This window comes from Perissodus microlepis, chromosome 20 (assembly GCF_051167445.1).
Source record: "Perissodus microlepis isolate ML-2025 ecotype Zambia chromosome 20, ASM5116744v1, whole genome shotgun sequence".
Lineage (NCBI taxonomy): Eukaryota > Metazoa > Chordata > Actinopteri > Cichliformes > Cichlidae > Perissodus > Perissodus microlepis.
Window position 1 is genome coordinate 33,683,711 of NC_140480.1, and position 21,670 is coordinate 33,705,380.

The following is a 21,670-nucleotide window of genomic DNA, read 5'->3' on the forward strand; positions in this document are numbered from 1 at the left end:
TCTGTTTCTGTTCATTTTATTTCTGTGGTGAGTGCTAATAAAGTTAGCGGGGTTAGCCTTCCCGGCTGTGTCCCAATAGGTTTTAATCCTGGTGCTGCTCATCTGACAGCTGGAGAGAAAAAAGATGTGGAAAATCAGTTTGTACAGCCCCACTGTGAAACACTGCTGATAGCCTCAAACACACACACCAAATAAATACACAGAGTTAAAGCCTGTGGCGTGCAGTCTAAGGGGGACCCATAACCTTGGACGAGGGGAATAGAAAGCGTATATGTACGCAAAAAATGTGTGTGTGTGTGTGTGTGTGTGTGTGTGTGTGTGGTAATGAGTGAGTGGGTGGATGCAGAAAAGGAAGTGGCGGCGAAGGTAGAAGTAAAGAGAGAACAACAGAAAGCAACAGCAACAGATGAGAGAGACGGAAGAAGAGAACAGAGAAGAAGAAAGAAGAGGAGAGGAGGAGGAAGACCAGAAAGGCGGGAAGCAAGGATCGAAGGATACGGGGAATCTCTGAGAGGTGAGGAGGAGGAGGAGGAGGAGGGTGAAAACTTGGCAACCTGAGTGTGGATGCAGTGTGAGATATTTGTGATGGACATACTTATAACAGGAATACAATATGAATGACAAACTTTTGTCATACAAAGTTTATGCAATCTTTACTGCTGGATGCTAAAAACGAAGGTAAATCTGTTTTAGTGCATGTAAAGTGCTAATATAATATTTTATACATACATCTACTGAAAATAATATGTTCAGACTAAATATTACTTTTAGGTGTTGATTTAAAAAATGATATAAATAAGATTCTTAAATAAAATGTTTATTCTTATAAATATGTCTCACACGCATTGTGGAAAAATCAGGATAATGAAATTAAATGTTTAAAAGACCTGACAAAATATACTGTAAAAAAAAAAAAGGTAGTGCATGAATTATTGTTATTATTTATGTAAGTTAATTTTACCCGAACAAATTTGTGCCTCAATTTCTGGAACAGCTGTTTGTGAAAACTGTGACCAACAAAACTTTCACAAATATGCTTTAGATGTGGAGCGTCTTCTCCTCCCACTTTAAAGTAATTTCAACATTTTTAAAAACAAGTTGTTTTACAGAAGTACTGAACCCGGCCACGACCGAGTGAATACATATTTCTGCTGATGTTAACTGTTTCAGATAACGTCTTAAAAGTCATAACTGTGATCTCATTGCAAATATTGTTTTTCATTGGTAAAATGTGAAGTTGATCACAAAATGTCTTTACAAAAGCTACTGCAGTAAAGTACAGTCAACTACCTATACTAACTATAACTGCACCATTGCTGTTTATTCCCCACAGACTGTTTTTAACATTATATATACTGAATACAATAACATTACTGTATTAAGTGATGTTATCAATGTATGAGAAACCTTTCAAAATCCTTTATGGATCAATCTGGGTTCTAAATAGCTGTAAATAATCTTTCAGTGTTTTCACACTGAGTAAAGTGTTTTAATATTGGGGGGTGTTTCAGTTTGGGGGGGTACGTGCACCGTGGGTTCAGTATTTGCCCGTGTGATGTGATTCTTGGCCACTCGGCTTATTATGTCACCTGTAATAAATACAGATAAGTAGCGAAGGGAAAATCCGACCCTCTCTTTAATTTTATCTCTCCTCACCTGACAGCCAGCATGACAAAAAGTAGCAACCACATCAGCAATGGTTAAGAAACTGTTGCTAATGGTTACCAATACTAACCACGATAATTAAGACACACATTACAAACACAGAAAAGTGTTTGTCCTTTTTTTCCCTGTGCAGCCTTTATTCTTACGCTGGCTCTCAGTTTCTAAATATCAACTCAAACCAAACCTCAAACCCTGGAAGTCTTTTGGATAAGTTGCATTCATTTGCTCTGGAAGTGCTCCAGAAACAGAATCATTAGTAAAACTCATTAACAGTTTTGTTTAATATTGTCACTCATCTTTGTGTTTATTGCACATTACTTGTTGCTATTGAACTGCAGACTTCAGCCCAGTATTTTTTCCAGTAACATATGACTCAGTTTGTTGTATAGCATGCTTTCAAAAAACAAAATACTATCTTGTACCATCGGAGGTAAAGAAACTTCTGCTGTGAGACTTTTAACACGGAGTATTTGTCGTTGTGAAAAGAGCACAGCTGGAAACTGCTGGTGGAAATTTGTACGTTAATGTAACTTGACTTTAAAAAAACATGCAAAACTAGAGAAATTTCAAATGGATGTTCATCAGTTTATCACTTTTACAGACTTGCTGACCAATCAGCTTTATTTATCTCACATCTCCACCTACAGCAACCACAAAGATAGATTTAAAGCCAGAACGTTATCGCTGTGAGGCAACAGGGCCTCATGGAGCTAATCTCTGCATCGCTGTGCTGCTAAAATACAAAACACGTCATTCAAACCTTTTTATATAACTCAAAGGAAGAAGCAGCAAAATGTATATTTTTGTTACAGTATTTGGTTATAGACTGTCTTGAAAATTTGCACATTAACACCCAGAAGAAATGCTGCAAATATTTACCTTTTGCTTCTTGGTAACATGAAGTTTTCAGACATCTAAGAGCAACTTAAAGCCCAGTTATTAATCCTCAAGGGTTCTCCTGTGTAGACTGTTCTCTTATTGTACCTCTGCTCCTGAGTAAGTATAATATGAATATAATATAACATGGCATAGAAAGATGGATGGATGGTATAAGACAGTATGAAAATACATAGTGTTTAACTTCTCTTACCAAAACATGATTGAAATTGAGATGACAGTCTTGCATATTTTTATTAGCGCAGTGGTGACTGGCTGTGAGGATTTGGTAATGAAGTCCAGACTCCCCGAGCATTCACCCCTTTAACTTCACTTAAATTCCACTTAGTGAAAGTGAAATTCAAGTCCCTTCCCTCTTATTGCTGCACAATATTAAAGTCCTAGATGCAGCTCCATCGTCGTGTTATTTTGGGGGGTTTTGTGCAAAATTAGGATGAGCATCAGCCCCTATTAGTTAAATGGAAGAATGCATCCATCATTTCTGACAAAAATAAAAGCAGGCCATTTGTTTTTTAGCCAAAAGGAGAAAAGTTGCTGGAAGCTAAAATGAATTCTTTGATCTGCAACCTACTGAAAAGTCTCCAGATGAGTTTTACATGTTTCCAGGTGACTCAAATGTGGAGTTTATGGCTCCATAAATGATTTGAGTAAGATTTTCGTTTCTGTTGCTGTTTTTAATATCCTAATATAGAATATGTAAAGTAATACGGGCAAACTTCTCAGTCTTTGTTAGCAAGCGTGTAAAAGTTCAAGTAAATTTAGCTTCCACTTGTCTTTAGGCTCCAGTGACTATTTAACCTGCCTGAATGCAGGTTTTAGACGCGTCTGTAAGATTAATGCTAGGCTTGTTTTGCTCTGTTAATTTCACAATATTTTCTAGAAAGCCTGATCCAACCCTTCTACTTGGATGTAGGAAGAATATCTTGAATACTACTAGAGAGATATATTTCGGAAAGAAAACCAGCATTTTTGTGCTGACTACAGTAAGTGTGGTGCAGCATAGATACATAAATTGCTTTTGTAACAAAGCAAACAGTCGCTGCTGATTCCCCTCTGCACTGATCTAGTCCCACATGCTCTCCACTTCAACAGGTGGAGTAAAATGCCTAGTATTACATTCTTTATTTCTCCAATTTAAAGTCATATTGAGATTAAAACGAATGAGAGCAGCTCATAAGTACAGTGTGCTGCTCTTCAGTAGGCTTCCAGAAAGAGCCCAGTCAAAAGTGAGCTTTTAGGGAGATGGGAGATAAAGCAGGTGGCTCGAGTGGAGTTTCACGATAAAACAAAATAAAAATGTTCTAAAGGAGCAGAAAGTCCTTTAAACAAAGTCACACATTTGGGGTTCAAAGGTCCAAAGGACAGAATTTTCCATTGTCGAGCGACGAGTGAAAAACAGTGTGGAGGTGTGAGGTTGAGTCAGTGTTTTCTCATAAAAAGGGTTGACTTTTAAGTTTCCTCTGTGGTAAATAGCCATCAGTGTCAGGGGGTGCAGGCTAATATTCCTGTTTGTTATTTTGCTGTTTTATATGAATGCGTGTCACATTAGTGCATGTTCCTGTACTGCTGCTGTTAGCGATGTGCTGTGTGATTTGACATGAATGATTCATGAGCAGCTGTTGCTGGTGTGTTAATAATCAACGCCCGGAGCATTTCACTCTTCCTCTCTTTCATTATCTCTCCATCTCTTTTTTCTTCTTTTTCTTTCTGACTAATTTTCCCTCTCACTCTTTCTCTGTCTCTTTCTCGCTCTTCCCTCAGGTCTCTCTGCCTCTCCCTCTCTACCTGCACACCTTGAACCAAGGTAATAACAGCCAGAAAAACAGGACAAGTCTATTCCTGCTGCTTCTTCTCTCTCTTTCACCTAATGTTCTGTTTTTTCTCCCTCGTTTACTATCACTTTCCCTCTCCGTTCGCTTGTTTCTTCTTGCCCCCGGTGTGTCAGTAAGTAATTAGTTTCATTTGAGGAAGGTGGGAAAGAGAGAGAACAAATGGGGAGCGCCCATTTATTCCAGTGCTAGTTAGCGATTTCCTGAGCTGCTGATTAGTTTATTAGTTGTGCGAGTAAAGTGAGCAGGAGCTTCAGTATCAGAGACGGATTTACATCTTACAGACCTGAATTACACAGAACATCATGGCTAAGAAACATCTGGTAAGCTTGATCAATTTCAGACATTCTTCTCTTCTTATCTCTGAAAACCTTCGATAACTCTTCGATAACTGTCCCATGTTTTATCTCATGGGACCTAAAAAGATGAGTACTTTTAACTATCAATATAACCCACAGCAACAAATTGTTTTAAATTTGTTACATGAGTGTAATTAGAAGCTCGAGAGGATGCAGTGTTTCCAGGAAAATGTTGTGCACAACAAGCAACCTCCTGAAGATTTAGCGTTTGCTATGGCCAGGGGTGTGTCCAGGAGGGGGGGTGTGGTGTTCATGTGTGTGTGTGTGTGTGTGTGTGTGTGTGTGTGTGTGTGTGTGTGTGTGTGTGTGTGTGTGTGTGTGTGTGTGTGTGTGTGTGTGTGTGTGCGTGTGTGTGTGTGGATTGTAGGATTAACATACAATTAACTTACAATCCTCGACATGATTGGATGACAGAATGGATAGGACCAGCAGAGGAATGTAATGTAATACATTAGCATCTTTATGTTATGGCGCGTTGCACTTTTACTCCAATGTACTTCAAATATAAACAAAGTGCTTTGCACTCAATACCATTTATTTTAAAACTGCAGATTTTGAAATATAAATCAACTCGCATGTTATGCTGCATTCAAAATGTACCCAGAAATATGGAAGTAGTAAAATCACCTCCAGCTGCAACATTGAAGTTTTCTAGTTAGGTGACAGAAGAATCCCGATGTTTGCATGATTCAGCATAATAAGTTCATTTTGTCAGGAACCTGAAAATATGCAGTGCTGTGAAGTCGCCTCGCTGTTCCTGATTTTTTGCATATTCGTCACACTTACATGTTTCAGACGTTTCCTGACCTCTGTGACCTCGGTTCTTTAAACATTTATAAAAAGCACTTTGCGAGGAACAAACACGTGAATGCTGTCATCAAAGCTAGCTTCTTTCATCTCCAGCTACTCACAAAAATGAAATCTTTCTGCTGTTTCAGAGACTTTGAGAGCGTTACCTGTGCATTCATTTCACCTCAACTGTAAGAGTCTTTATTCAGGTGTCAGTCAGTCACTGCTTAGCCGACTGCAGCTGGTCCAAAATGCTGCGGGACAGTTATTAATTTTCAGATGCAAGCGAGACTTCATGTCCCCCATATTGGAGTTCCTCCACCAACTGCCAGAGTTTGCATGGGTTTGCACCGTCTTGCCTCTGTGATCTTTTAAGTGTACACATTATGTCAAGATCCCTGAGGTCTGCTGAGCAAATGCCCCCAACTGTCCCGAGGTCCAGATTAAAGCACAGAGGAACAAATAACTCCTTACCTCAGGACCTCCCTAACATTAAACCCATTTTTTATATCTGTTATTTATTACTGATTATCCAGAATTACTTAAACCATAACCAAAGAGATAAGGTGCCTCTGCAGCCAGAGAGCGTTAATATGCATTTTTTTCTTGTCAGTTTGCACTCTGGGGTTCTTATAACATTTACTGTTTTCTAGGTAAAATCCCAAATGAGCCGTGCACAAAAAGAAAACAAAAATTCATTACAGCAAGACGAGGATGTTTGACATCCATGAAAATCTGGTGAAACTCGATTGTCCATTTCCATCTAACTCCTATCTTGATTCTCTGTTAAACAGCACTTCTGAGAACTTAAACCAGTTCTGTGAATGCACAGATAATGTTCGTGTTGATTTGTAATTCTGTTTTATTCCAGCCTGCTGTGTTTCCCATTAATGTGTCTATTGCGTCTCTGTGAATCATCCAAACTTTGCTAAGCTCGTGGTAGAGTTTTGACTCATGGATCGAGTTGTGTAACAACAGCATCAAGCACAAACTCTCTGCAGCTTTCTAAAGAAACACATTTTGTGAAGTTCAATTCAGTCTAAAAAATCTAAATAGTAATATATGTAAGTCTGGCCTTTATGTTTGAGTCTATTGACTGAGGCGTGTGTTTGTATGAGTGTGTTGAGTAAGTGTGGGCGTGCTGACTTCCTGCTATGAGGAAACTCTCTTCCGATGGAGACACGCTGAAACGTTTCAGGTCCGAACTGATGTGGAAACACACTGAACAGTGACAACACACACACACAAACACAGACACACTTATTTACACACACTTGTTTTCACTTCATCAGGGTTCAGGCAGGTTGAGTTTGCTACCAGCGCTCATCGGGTCTCATCTGTCGGGTACTGATGGCAGATCTGTGCTGCGTCTGACGAGAGCGCTGCCTCATCATCGCATTAATAATTTATTCAGCATGTCAGATGACAACAACGAACTGTTGCGATCACGAGGGCTGTCAGCAGCGACACGTGGAGTGTGATCTTCTTATTTTGTTTGGAAACTCCTGAATGACAAAACAGAACAGAAATTTAAGTTAAAGTGAACCTGAGAAGCAACAGAGGAACAGAATGGTGAGTGCAAACACAACAAAAAGGCTTAGACTAAAAAATGCAGGAAGTGTGAGACAAAAAATCTCCAAAATGCCGCTTTATTCAGTTTTTTGCACTGTAGCTTCTCTAATTTTATACACTTAAGTCATGCAGTTGCAGAGCCACATGTTTCAGCATGGGGCTGTAACTGTCATTCATCTTATGCTCCCTGCATTCTGCTGTAATAACAATGACAATACAGGTTCTCAGATATTATTGCTTGATTTTTCATACAGTGCTTGCACTGTTAGCTGTTATAAAAAGCAGTGGGAAATATCTGTTGTACTACAGGCCCATGAGTCATATTCAGTATTTTTCTCTTATGATGCATTCTGACTTACTGTGACCATAATTACATGATAAAAGCTGCTAATGTCTTCGTATTTCTTCCTGACGTGCCTAGACTGATGTTGTCACTCAACCAGGTTGAGCTAGAGGCAAAATGGACCTGAATCTTTGCCAGACTAGAGCCAAGAATAACTACTGCTGATCCAAAATGCACAGGAGCAGAACACTAACAGGCATACAACAGAAGCAGCACCAGAAGCATGATCATCTATTCAGAAATTCAATTAGTTATCGGGATGCATCAGTCTAATAGTAATAATGCACTAAGAGTGGATGTGAACTCACAGAAAGTAATTTATAAGCAAATTTATGTAAAAATGGGTTCACAGTTTGCATAAAAGTGGGGCGATCGTGGCTCAAGAGTTGGGAGTTCGCCTTGTAATCGGAAGGTTGCCAGTTTGAGCCCCGGCTTGGACAGTCTCGGTCGTTGTGTCCTTGGGCAAGACACTTCACCCGTTGCCTACTGGTGGTGGTCAGAGGGCCCAGTGGCGCCAGTGTCCGGCAGCCTCGCCTCTGTCAGTGCGCCCCAGGGTGGCTGTGGCTACAATGTAGCTGCCATCACATGTGTGTGAATGGGTGGATGACTGGATGTGTAAAGCGCTTTGGGGTCCTTTGGGACTAGTAAAGCGCTATATAAATACAGGCCATTTACCAAAAAACAGCTGAAATTCCAGCAAGGTTTATTTCACTGAGGCTGGTAAAGAGAGACTCTGTCTTCTTCTTCATGGTTTATATTCTGTGTCTCATATCAAAACACGCCGTTTTTTCACGCCACGGTCGAAAACAAAGGTTAAAACATTTTGGCGTTGCTTTAAACGTAATTCCCAGTCAGCAATCTTTCTCAATCTTTCTTACTTGCATTGGCAAGTCACTTAAGCCTGTTTTACATTTTTGTGTAGATCTCACTGGCTGATTTTACACTTGAACATCACCTTTGTGACGTCTTAATTTTTTGTGAAGCAGTTTTACACATTTACAGAAAAAACAAGAAAAAACCTCCAAAATCATTTATCTACAGTTTAGACTAAAAATTAACTTCAGAAACAGTGTGTACTTCTTTTCCCAGAGTTCAGCAGACTTTGGTGGGTGCAGTGACGCTTGAGCATAGTGGCTGCTGATTGGTCATCAGCAGCTCTGATTCGTACGATCACTCTGCCAGCCTATCCTGCTTCCTGGTTACTGAAAAACTAAATGATGTGGTGATGTTAAAGCTCCTTATCTCTCTGTACTGCAGCATGCTGTGGTGAGGCGCAGATAAGGAGGACCCAACCACTGAAATACACCTATACTCACCATGAGCATGTCAGCAGTGCACTCCGCCTCCCCTCCTGCTGAGGAACCAGTGACACCCCCACCCTTGACCACACCTCCTCGCAAAGCTTCAGTCCGGCTCCAGGAGAGGTGAGTATTAACTATGCATAATCTTGCTTTCTAAAACCCTCAGTCCTCTAAAAATGTCATTTTTTAAATTTACACTTTTGTGACTAAAATGTGTTTGTTAAAACTCTGAATATATGTTTTCTTTAGTTAGTTTAAAATTGCTATCAATCATCCTTTTTCTCTTGAATGTTTTCTTATTTTGCAGGCGGGGCTCTAATTTGTCTCTCCTTTTGGATGTGAACACTTTGGGGGTGGAGACTGTCTGTTCTGTCTCCACCCCAAAGGAGGTGTGGCTTCAGCTTCTTCACACCTCCTCACGACCACTCACACACACGCTGCTGCAGGAAGCTGCCATGGACACAAATACGCTGAATGTAGAGTACCAGGTACACTCAAAACATTGCAAACATTCAACACATTAAAATTAAGCAGAGACAAAAGGGAAATATGAGGTGAAACAAACTAAATATCTGCAGGACTTTGAACTGTTCCTGCTGTGCATGTAACACGTGCCAGCAGTAACTGCTGATTCTGGATTGAACGTGTTTTTAGGTCTACCTTCAGTAGATTTGTGATTTGCTTCATGTCTTACAAGCAGCACTGTGTCAAAGTCTAAACTGGCCCAACTTTCATGTTGATGATTGTCACTGCTGATGGCAGCCTGTTCTGCAGAAACAAAGCACAGTCCAAATGGCAGAATATTAGTCTTCACTGTAAAAGATAAACACCGCAGATGGCTCATCAGCTCAGGATGATGGGGTTGCATTCTGAAACTTCTGAAAAGTTCAGGTTTTGACACAGTGAAGCACAATCACTTTGTGTTGCACTTTGTACTGTCATGGACAATGGAAAAACCCTCAAATTGCTCATATTGTGAAGTCTTTATTGGAGTCTTTTGCCCAAAACAGTTGAAAACAAATGTCTATGAAATTTTTTACCTTCCTCCTCTCATTCCTGTTTGTCTGACTGTATGTACCTGCAGTACAAAAGCAAAGCTATGATATCTAGAAAACATCAGATCCACCAATTACCTTAAAATCCTGAACATTTACTCCAGAATTAGTGCTTTCTAGCAGGTATGGGATAGCCTTTCTGAGACTGTTAAACTCTCCAACTTTCAGGACAGTTTTAACATTCATTAATATTCCCGTCTCCCCAACAGAAGATCCCTCCGAACTTTGTGAACGCTGCTGACCTCGATGTTCCGGGACACATGATGAAAGACCGATACAAAACCATCCTCCCCAGTCAGTTACTGTCCGTCTCACCTCAGTAGAAAAGCTCTTGATGTGTTTATTCCCATTTATCACCGTGCGTTATTTGTATGTTTGTCTTTAGACCCTGAGAGCCGAGTGATCCTGAGGAACCCGGACGATGAACCTGGGCCTGATCGCTACATCAACGCCAACTACATCAGGGTAAGAGTCTAACATTATTTCTTACCAAGTCAACTAACCCCACAGATTTCTGTCATCTCACACTCTATGTCAGGTGGGCCTTTCCCAGCGACCACATCAGGTCTCTGTAATCTCCTTTTTTGTCTCAGCACAAATGAGCATGTTGTGCTTGTGTGGTTTTAGTTGCTAATTTTAATGGTTTAATGAAAAGTGTGATATATTTTCTGGAACTAATATATTTTTTATTTAAATAAAAATTGATAGTATACACTCATCAGCAAACATCTAAGCCACAGGATCACAGGAAAGAAGCTCAAGGGATCTGGACATGTGGTCAAGATGATCTGGTGAAGTTCATTCTGAGCATCAGAATAGGGAAGAAAGGTCATTTAAGTGCATTTGAATATGGCAGCTATTTCAGGAACTGCTGAGAAATACTGGGATTTTCACACACAGAGTAAAAAAAAGTCATAAAAAGAGAAAACATCCAGTGAGTGGAAGTTCTCAGGGTGAAAGGTGAATGACCGGACTGGTTTGAGCTGATAGGAAGGCAACAGTAACTCAAATAACCACGTTTCAGCCAAGGTACGCAGAAGAGCATCTGTTAATGCACAACATGTGGAAACCTGAAGCAGGTGGGCTACAGCAGCAGAAGACCACATTAAGTATTCTGGAAAACAGAAGGTTGCCTGGTCTAATGAGACCGCCGACATGTTTTCTGCTGCAGCATTTGGATGGTCAGAATTTGGCATAAAGAACATAAACATAAACATATTGTTGCTGACTATGTCCATCCTTTCCATCTTCCGATGGCTGCTTCCTATGAAATTTCCATGGCTTATTTCCAGTGTTGTTCCTAAAAACAGAAAAAAAGACAGAAAGTGACGGTTAAGAGGCTTTTTAATTCAGGCTCATGGTGGTTTAAAAAGACGTGTCAGAGGTCCTTATCACATTGATCCTTTTTTTTTTCTTTTTTTTTTGTGTCCCGTTTGGATCTTTAGCCATCAGAATTGTTGTCTTAAGGCCAAGAAAGATGCCAAGCGGATTTATTTTACCAAGTGGATCATCATGGCCTTGCCATATTGGTCCATTTGATTGACCTTTATTATAATTATGAATTTATTTTATTTTCGGTTGCTACAAACGGGACAGACATGACTGGGGGATAGGACAGGGAGAAAGAATGAAAGAAAGAGAGGGAGAGAAAGAAAACCAGAGGGGAGAAGAGACGGTGAGAAGGGGGGGAAGAAAGGAAAAAACAAAACAAAAAAAAACCACCTGGATCACCTGTATGGAGAAAAAAAAACAGAAGAGAAAGCAAACAACAAAGAGCAACATAATAAAAACAGCACCATCACAATAAACTAGCTAGCAGTAGATAACAGTAGATACTAAATAATAAACGATATTGTGCAGCACGCAAGATAGACAGCGCACAATGTGCTTTGAGGCAGCAGCCAAGAAAGGTGTAGTCCGCGTCTGTGAACACCCGTGTGTACACCTGTGTGCACACCTGTGTGGATCAGCATGCTTGTATTCCAAAGGTTTCTCCATGTAACGATCTGCTAGGGAGTGTGGGGAGCCATAGCCCCGTCCACCAGGGTATGAAGCAGGTATGGAGGAGATCCAGGCCCCAGATATCCAGAGGCCCCAGAGTACAAGGACCCGAGGAGGACCACCAAAGGGGGGGAACCGTGCCACCCTCCTGGGAAGAGCTGAGTAGAGCCCCAAACGAGAGGTCCCCCCGCAGCTACGGAGCAGAGGCCAGAGGGGGTTGCAGTGGCGTGCCCGCGGGCTCTGCCGGCAGCCAGCTGTGCCAGAGAGGACCGAGCTTCAGGCCCAGAGGCCAGAGGCCTGAGGGCATCCCACCCCCCGGAAGGGGCCCAGCCGGGCCACAGGCGCCCGGCCCCGCCAATCAGCCACCAGGAGTGAGTCGGTACATGCATGAGCGCCCAGCCCCAGACGACAAGGACCACCAACACACCAACTTCTGAGGGCATCAGCCACCGGCAGGGAGTGTGGTGAGGGGAGATAGGCCTCCGTACTTTAGAGGGCCTGAGATGTACCCAGAGAGGTTGAGTCTAAGACCCAACCTGACATATAGACACAGACGAACAGGCACACGCGGACACAGACGTGCATTCCCACCCCCATATGCACAACCAAATACTCGGCACTCACCCAACGTGTAGACAGACACAAATAGACACTGCACAGACAGTCGCACTCCCCAAACATACTCTATATCCCAGGTCCAGGTACCCCCGCCCCCAGAGGGGCAAGCCGCACCTAGACCCAGGAGATGTAACCCTTCTCTCTGGGGTGGAGGCAAGCGGACCACCTCCTTATCTGCAGTAGCAGGGAGGCCCCGCATCCCAGACCCCAGTCTGACGGCCAGCACCTCCTCCCAGCCCCCCAGCCCTGACGGCTAACAGAACCGGGGTGAGTGAAGACCTCAAACCTCTCTACGCCCGCTCATATGTAGTGTTGCTGTGTGCTGTTCTAAAGTGCATTTAAAACTCAGGAGAGCATGGTACTAGCTTCCTCTCAGAGAGCAGCACGGCTCCTCCCGAAAACCCTTAGTGTCTAAATCACATTGATCCTTGCCGTACCGCAGCAGAGAGAAACTGAATCCTGGACATTTCTCCTAACTCTAAAATTGTGCTGTCATTGAGATCTCAGGTTCAGTAACAATGTCTTTTCTTTCATTTGAGCCGTTTCATTTTATTACTTAGTCCTGGATTAAATGAGTCAAGTGACAGAAAAGAAAATATGTTTCCTTCAGGGTTTTATTAAAAAGGAAACAAGCTGATAGAGTGTGTGACAGCGTTGTCACTCTGCGTGGGTGTCTTCTCGTTTGTGTGTGTCCGTGTGTGTGTGTGTGTGTGTGTGTGTGTGTGTGTGTGTGTGTGTGTTGGACAGCTAAACAAACAGAAACTCAGATATGAGCCGTCGGTTTGTCAGCGTGGGAGTTTGCAACCAGGAAAACCACAGGAAGTGAGGGAGGAAGTGACATGTCCCCAACTCCCCCTCCCCCTGTCTTCCCTTACGGCCCACGCATCCCTCACACTGTGCAGCCTCAGCTCAATTTGTGTGTGTTTGTGGAGTGTGCGCCTGTGTTGTTAATCACAAGCTTTTTGACAGTTTTCGTAAAGCACCTGCTGCCTCTGCTGATGTGCAACAACAAGTAAAAAGTAGCATTCATTCATCTGCCCGTTCAGTTAAACTCCTGTAATATTTGGTGGCGTGCTGGTTGGACACTTGACAGTTGTTATTGAATCTGAATCATTCACTTCCTGCCCTGTGAGGCCAGGGTGGTTTTAGAAGTCTAGGGGATATGATGAATGTGTGTGACAAAAACAACAAGTGACATTTCTTAATCTGCATTTGCATCCATTTATACCAACCTGAGAAATGAAACAACACGAAGAAAACGGTCAGAGTGCATCCAGCTCTGCTGGAAAATACCTCATAGTTGATTTGTGCAAGCCTACATACAGGACATAATGAAACTTTAAAAGCAAAAAAGGTTTATTGCAAACAAATGAACAAACCTGCTGCTGCTGCAGCAGGTTGGAGAGAGAGCTGGTCTGGAAACGCCCGGTCCACAAGTCAGCAAATGCGCTTGTCAGTCACCTAATCAGAGCTGAGATGGAAACAGAGAACACTAAAATAGAAATTAGGATGTAAAACATGCTTTAAACTGTGGCGTCAAGGCTGGGTGAACTGTGCTTTGTCTCAAAGACACAACTGCTGCAGCTACGATGCTGAAAAGGTGTCCCCTAGATGTCTCTACCACAAGTACAGAACTCTGTGGACTTTCTCTTTATTTTATTTGACAACTAAAGTCTCAGTTTCCTCCAAAATATCATTAAATGTTTCCTTCCTATACCTAAATTTTTGACACTAGAACCTCCAGTGGTTCTAGTGTCCTGGTATTGACCTCAGAGTAAAGCATTATACTGTGAGAAAGTTTACTGACTGATTGTTGTGAGATTTGATGCTCTTTATGTGGCAGGGCTACAAAGGGGCTCCCAGGGCCTACATCGCTACCCAGGGGCCCATGGTGCACACCGTGGGAGACTTCTGGGACATGGTGTGGCAGGAGAGGAGCAGTATCATCGTCATGGTTACGAGGCTGAAGGAGAACAACGAGGTGAGGAGACACAAGTGTTGTTTCCCTGTGTTCATTTCATCCTTTTGTGTAATAGCTGTGCTGCACCGCAAATTTGTGGAAAAACAAACTGAAGTAGTGACATTATGCAGCGACACACCCTCCTCTGCACTGCTGTCGCTCTTCAGACACTCCCTGGTTGTCCTCATTTCACTGGATCTCCTCCATTGTGTCAAAATGTCAACCTGAACTTTATTTTGGGGGAACAGGATGACCTCACAGGGTACCAAATCTGTCAGGTAGCCTGAGTGATGAGCAGCCAAAATTGTTGTGGACTGTCAGTACACTGGGAGCCGTTGTATTCAAGATGGAGCACAGCAGCGCTTTTTCACCAATGTTCAGATTGATTAAAGTGACAACGTTAAATTAGAAGTCGCAGCTGAATTCGCTGTTGCACAACAACACAGATATCGCACAAAATAACAACCACAGCTCTAGTCATGCATGTTTACTCACGCAGCTTCCTCTGTATTAAGAAATTCTGCGTGGGTGATTGGCAGGCCAGCTTTCATCAGTAAACATGATGTTGGAGTTTTGCTGTTGTGACAGACGATTGCAGAATTCAGTGTTGACAGTGTTGAGTGTGTAGTACAGAGTCCATTAAAGAAAGCTGCTTTTTATTATTATTCATTATATTTATTATATATATTTATGTTGTATATTTTCTACTCCATTTAATGTGACTTTATTCTTGCATTCTACTGTGCATTGAGCTGTGCATTCATGCTACATCCATCTGATTATGGATCTGAACACTTGGCTGTTTGTCTGTTTGAAGAAATGTGAGGTGTACTGGCCACAGCCGAGAGACAGGACGAAGAGGGTAAAGGAGGAGGACGAAGACACGGAGGAGAAGGACGGGCAGAGGGAGAAGGAAAATGAAGAGGAAGGAGAGACGAGACAAATCGGCAGATTCCTTATCAGAGTGAAAGACAGCCGAGAGAAAGACGGATTCACGGTCACAGATATGGAGATTCAGGTACAGTAGAGTTCGCAGATTTCACCTCCATGAGCCAGATGAAGCCATGTGTTAAATGTTTGTCATTTCTGAAGATCACTGTCTAAATGGATGACTGGCGTTATTGCAGTCCTGCTCTACAAAGCTGCACTGCTTAAATGCTTTGTGGTTAAACAAAGATGGACCGATTAGACATCTGCAGAGGTGTTTGGGGTTTTTTCTGGTGAAACCACTCTGATTACAGACTTATGAAATATTTCTTAGGCTTTTATCAGCTTCTTAAAGCTTCTAGAAGATGTTATTAGATTTGTACATTCATAGCAGTGAGTGGAAGTAGCTGAGTGAACTAAGGCAGAATCATGATCAGTGAAAATGAAATTACTTTTGTCATTGCTGTGCGCTGGTTAGGCTTTCAACAGAAGGTACAAATACTAATTCAGAGTGGTGATTATTAAAAATCTTCAACATTAAAAGTACTTTTTCTAAAATGTCTCCACAAACAAAAGTTTTTAAGTCTTTTAAAGTTTTTACTATTTCTTTTCCATATGGGTTTCCTTGTCAGTCTAACAAAAAATCTTTGTAATAAATAAAAAAAAACAATTCATTCACATTTTGCTGATAAGTTTAGTTTACTTAAGGTTTAAAACCTTTTTAAATTTTAGGAAGAAATAAAATAGTACTTTATTATAAATGCACGTTTCCAAAATAAAACCAACAGAAACACCTGGTTTTGTTTGATAACTGTGTGTTTGTGTGCTTTCAGCTCCATTCAGACTGTCGACACGTCAGACACTACTGGTTCACATCTTGGCCTGACCATCATATCCCACAATGCATAGCTCCATATCTAAGGCTGGTGGAAGAGGTGGAGACGTACAGCAAGTCCCTCGTGCCACCCTCTAGCTCTCAGGAAGTCTCTGCGCCCGCCTCCAGCCCTGGACCAATCATCATCCACTGCAGGTCAGCTTTAGTTTTCCTTCAAAAAAATTGTGATTTCTCAAAATGGATAAAATTGGTTCTGGTTAGTTCACGTTACCTGACGAAACACAGACAGGTGTCATATCTTACTCAACTAAAGCGTCACTTCTCTCGCTTCATTTTGCTCACAGCATTGAGAGAAATAAACAAGTTAGCCAAATAAATAAAATCTGCTGTCAAGCTCCAGTGGCTACTACTCAATTCATTTGATTTTTATTTAGTATATAGCACCAAATCACAACAACAGTCCCCTCAAGGTGCTTTACATAGTAAAGTAAAGACTATTTAATGATAGAGTGCAAACCCCAATAATCATATGATCCCCTCCAAGCAAGCACAGTGGGAGGAAAAACTCCCTTTAACAGGAAGAAACTTCCAGCGGAAACAGGCAATGAGTGGAGGAAGACAAGACAAAGACAGGCTGGGGAAGAGAGACAGAGATTTATAATAATTTATGATTAAATGCAGAGAGGTATATAAACACATAGTGAGTGAAGAGGAATCACTCAAAGCATCATGGGAAACCCCAGCAGGTCTATTGCAGTGTAACTAAGGGAGGATTCAGGGTCATCTGATCCAGCCCTAACTTTACGCTTCTTAAAAAAGGAAAGTTTTAAGTCTAATCTTTAAAGTAGAGATCGTGTCTGTCTCCTGAATCCAAACTGGGAGCTGGCTCCACAGAAGAGGCCACTGGCCAATTAAATCTCATTATGAAAAAGTCACAAGAGAACAGAACAGCTGTTTAAGCTGTTTATGCATTAAAATGAAGAAGTTGATCATTGCACCATGTTTTTATAAACAACGTTGGTAAAAGAGAACTAAGTGCTAACCAGCTACAGTTTCATTTTTCTCCTGCACTGAAATAAACGCAACAAGTCACACCCTGGAAGGGCAAAAGAATTTTCTAAATAAAAGCTTGTGTGCAAAAAATTTTGCTTCAAATAAAGTCACAAAACATAACTGATTTACAAACTAATTTTACAAAAATAACTTTACGTTTACTTATGCTTGATGACAAGGCAGCTGTGTGACCATTCAGGAACATGTTTTTAAACTGAAGTATAGACGTCTTTGCACAAGAAGCTGCTTTGCAATAATCCAAAAAGAAAATAATACAGTAAAAATATAAAATACATTGTGTACATAAAGGAGAGTGAGGACCATAAACAGAAGTTAAAACATGCATCAATAAACCACTCTTGAAATACATCCGCTGAGAGCAGCGTGATGGTTATGGGTGAACAGACTGCGATGTGTCAAACCAGAGCCGCGGCCGATGTGTCGAAAGCTGCTTCCTGCCTGAGAGCAGGGGTGGCTGCCTTGACTGAGCAGCCAACCACAGCAGAGAGGACAGATAAAAGTTTAAAGCGATGGGGCTGCGGTGACCTGACACACGTCTTTGAGTACCAATATGCTGCTGCATGCCTGAAGCACACAGAAACCAGAGATTCTGAGTAAAGAGTAAATAAATCTGCTGTGACTGAGTTCAAAGAAAAGTCAGCACAAAGGTCATGGATCTTACCAACTTTTCTAGAAACTTTCCCTATCATTTCCTCCACATTAGCCGCTTTTTAGCTGAATATCGTAGGACTGTCACAAGACAATCTTTGTAATTGTTCCTGTTCTCAAGTAAGAACTGCATCCAAAGGTGGAGCTCTAAAAACTTTGATTATTATTTGATTGATCAAGATTTTGTTCTTTGTGTTGATGAGACAGATGGATGCGTCGGATGAATACAATACTCATCCTAAATCTACACTGCTGTTCTCCTAACATCTCCCCTGTCCTCCCCTCTACAGTGCAGGTATTGGGCGGACAGGCTGTTTTATAGCCAGCACTATTGGCTGTCAGCAGCTCAGAGAAACCGGGCAAGCTGATGTCCTGGAGACAGTTTGTCAGCTTCGACTCGACAGGTGGGTGTTTTCCTCTCTCTTTCCTTTGCAGTCCGTCTTTAACATGCAGTTACATGTTTAAAACCTGTGGTCTGCTCATTTGCAGGGGCGGTATGATCCAGACCTCAGAGCAATACCAGTTCTTGTACTCCACACTGGCCCAGTACAGCTCCCAGCTGCAGCAGAAACAGGTACACAGCAGCACCCTGCCGAGACTGCTGCCTGTGGCCTTCAGCTCTGAGCCCAGTGGTTTATACAAATGTCTAAAAACAACAAACAGATCATTCAAAAAGTCTAGTTTTCTGATTTTCCTTCTTTAAATGTGTTTGTAGATTTATTGCACATTGAGTGGCAGCAACTATAAATACTCTTTTTGGGGGTCCTGGTGTTGTTGTCGGGTATGTGCCCTATGCGACAAATCATAGACTGTATATAAAAGATGGAGTCAATCGTGGCGGTGTGACCCACTAGTTGTAGTGTGATGTCGTTAAAGGCCTCTGTGTTTTGGGCAGCACAACGGTGGGTTTTTAGAGACAAATGTGAATGGGAGGGTGAAGAGCTAAATGAGAAGCTAAAGTTAGATTGGAAAGTTAATTCAGAAATTGTTCAGGGTGCAAAGGCACAGTTTTTTAAACTAGACCTGGGGAGTGTGCCTGAATCTAAGCATGATACTGAGGGACACTCTAGGCTCACAGGCTTGTCCATCACAAGCCTGTGAGCCTACCCTACTTTAGCCTGTTTTTTAAGTGTAATTGCTACCACAAATTACATGATAAGTTGTACTGAGCTGTATTCAGTAAGTGCAAAGGGAGCCATAGTCTTGTAAACAACCAGAAATGCAGCTTTAAGGCACTTCCACACTGACTCTGTTCATACAGTCTGTGGGGATTGGCACACTGTTAGAGCCAGCCTCGAGTGGCCATTATTGGCGCTGCAGCCACAGGTTGCTGCCTAGTGTTAATATATGCAGTCATTGCTGCACAGCGCTTTGCACCAAAATAGTTAGAACTTGGCGGGGACTGTTTTCATCAACAGTTGGTGCTGTGGTGCATGTCTGTGGTGGCAGGATGATGTGGTTGGAACTGAATCCAAATAAACAACAGTTTGTGTGTTAGCAATGAAACATGTAACATCAGCCACACCTTAATCACCTTTGGTTTGAGGTTGTAAACAGTGTACCAATTCTGAATATTTACAGAACCAGCCTGCCACACTGCCTCAGAGCCAGCAGAACCCAGAGGACCAGGTCAGCATACAGCTGCAGAACCTCGAGCTACACAGCAAACAGAACAGGAAGATCTCATAGAACCTGGATAACCAGCAGTGTCTTCAGAGAAGTCTAGGAGAAGCAAGGAGAAAGACGCCAGCAGCAGCAGAACTTAAAGAACTGATGCACCAACAGGGGGACGGCTGGGGGAACGAGGAGGATCCTACAGGGGCCCCAAAGAACTGGTGTTTGGCTCCAATTTGACTGAACAAGCAGAGAATAGGAATAATTAGAAGATCAAAAGCATCATGTTCATGACAGACTGAGACTGAATCAGACTAATTAAATAAAATAAGGCAGGAATATTCATTGGCTTGGCTGTGGTATTTTTCGAGCAGCTATTTACCACACACATTTATTTGTTTAACTCTAAATATGGCCTGCTAAGTATGAAGACATGTTTTAATAGTCAGAACATTTGAGGGTATCAAAACAAATCACATAGATCTCTTCATGAAATGCGACCAGGACAGTTTGTCACATCAGCAGTGGGCATGTTTGACAATCAGAAATCATTGGATCACCATGTTTCTCTCTTATTATTTGACCCATTCTGTTAATTTATGAAACAAAAACACCTCTTGAGCCTTGTTGAAATCTGCTGTTTTTTGATCTCCTTTAGAGACTAATGTGTATAAAACAACCAGATCAATAAATTATGAATATAAATACTTTTTCACTCAGCAATTTTTAAAGGACACATTCAGCCGACCAGCTCTACATTACATTTTTTCAGAAAGTTTAAATATTTTAATTCTATGTTTTAAGCTTCCAATAAAGTCCTGTGAATAAGTAAGTACACCCTATGGAAATATCTGGACAGCAGGTAAACATGTAAGGACCCTTGTGTGCAGAGATGAGGGTGGTATACTGAAGAAAAATGCTTCTTCAGCCCTTTGAGCAAAAATATTAAAAGATGTAACATTCTTCTGTTCAAAAAGCGCACCCCCTGACATCAGAAATGATTTTTCGTTGGTGTTGCTGTCCATTCAAAATTCCTTCAGCTGCCAGCTGTTCAAAGTGAATCATCAGAAAGCAGATCAAACATTCAGGGCGCTGGTGCTTGTTTCTGGTCCTCTGTGTCATGGACATGAAACTGGGGCAGCTTTGCCTGGAAACAATGATCTGTGCCGTGACCAATGTTCAAAGTCTGTTATAGAAAAAATGGTCTTTTAACAAAATGTGATTCTGGTTTCAGATTCTGCCACGTGTACTATTTGTCCAATTATTTTAATTAAAAACCTTAAGTCCTGCACTTGACATAATCAAGGCAAAACATGACCCATCCCATCTACTTTCAGTGCCTGTAAATGAGAAAACACTTTATTAAAATTATGACTAATTCATTTTTACATTATGACTTGAATCACGGGTCCATTCCAGGTTCATGTTGACCTCTAAGATGAATGGCTTCATATTACTGGAATTATAACTAAGAGCCTACGATTTCACATGCAAGAAAGGAAACATACAATCATTTCAACAGTAAATGTGCAAAAGATGAATGTTTAAAGTGTTACTAATAATGCATTTATTGCACAATCAATTATCAATTATCGTGAATATTGCAAAGAAAATTGCTAATAATGCAGACATGCACAGTGAGTAAGTGCTTCATATTAGCTTTAATTATTCCAGAAACAAAAACATTTATTTCATAGTGGTGACTGTCCTCGCACATAATGTGCAATAACTTGTACATTCTGTGAAAGTTATTGCACAAAACACATTAAATCATATTTATATGATTTAACACAGAGCAATGAGAGAGAGAGATGGACGAGAGAAGCTGACAGAGAGGTAGGTCAGAAGAAGAGAGAGACACGGATCATCGATGTCTGCTGAGGCCCATCATTGTTATACATCTTAGATAAAAAATTTGTTGAAACCTGTTGTCCTTAATTAGATGGCCCCGTAGCAGCTGCCAGAGGGCAAGAGATGAAACAGGTTAAATCGAGGATGCGAGGGGTCCTTCTAAACATTTTTGGCCTTCGCGAGGCAGCAAAGGTGTACAAGCCCTGCTGGGAGGGCAGAGAGCAGCCGACAGTCTTCTTTATAGAGGAGATGTAAAAGGTCAGCAGCTTTTGACTCAGGGTTTTCTTCCTGAGAACTCTCAGGATGTGCTTAGGATGTGCTTCTTTTTTTTT

The 21,670-nt window shown here is 41.5% G+C and overlaps 1 protein-coding gene across 4 annotated transcripts; it reads left to right on the forward strand.

The window, feature by feature from the left end:
• Window positions 1-361: 361 nt before the first annotated feature.
• Window positions 362-19,830, forward strand: LOC146365007 (tyrosine-protein phosphatase non-receptor type 7-like). 4 transcript variants are annotated; one of them, XM_084917686.1, is made up of 12 exons: window positions 362-514; window positions 4,324-4,366; window positions 8,712-8,878; window positions 9,063-9,243; window positions 10,020-10,104; window positions 10,196-10,275; window positions 14,273-14,410; window positions 15,207-15,407; window positions 16,150-16,346; window positions 18,164-18,277; window positions 18,363-18,447; window positions 19,455-19,830. In XM_084917686.1, exons 3-12 carry the CDS (start codon window positions 8,772-8,774, stop codon window positions 19,560-19,562), a joined length of 1,296 nt encoding a protein of 431 aa, XP_084773812.1. In that variant the 5' UTR covers window positions 362-514; window positions 4,324-4,366; window positions 8,712-8,771; the 3' UTR covers window positions 19,563-19,830. The 4 variants fall into 4 exon arrangements, with proteins under 4 accessions (XP_084773812.1, XP_084773809.1, XP_084773810.1 ...); XM_084917683.1 differs by lacking the exon at window positions 4,324-4,366 and having other exon boundaries at window positions 363-514; XM_084917684.1 differs by lacking the exons at window positions 362-514; window positions 4,324-4,366 and adding an exon at window positions 4,383-4,714.
• Window positions 19,831-21,670: the final 1,840 nt, after the last annotated feature.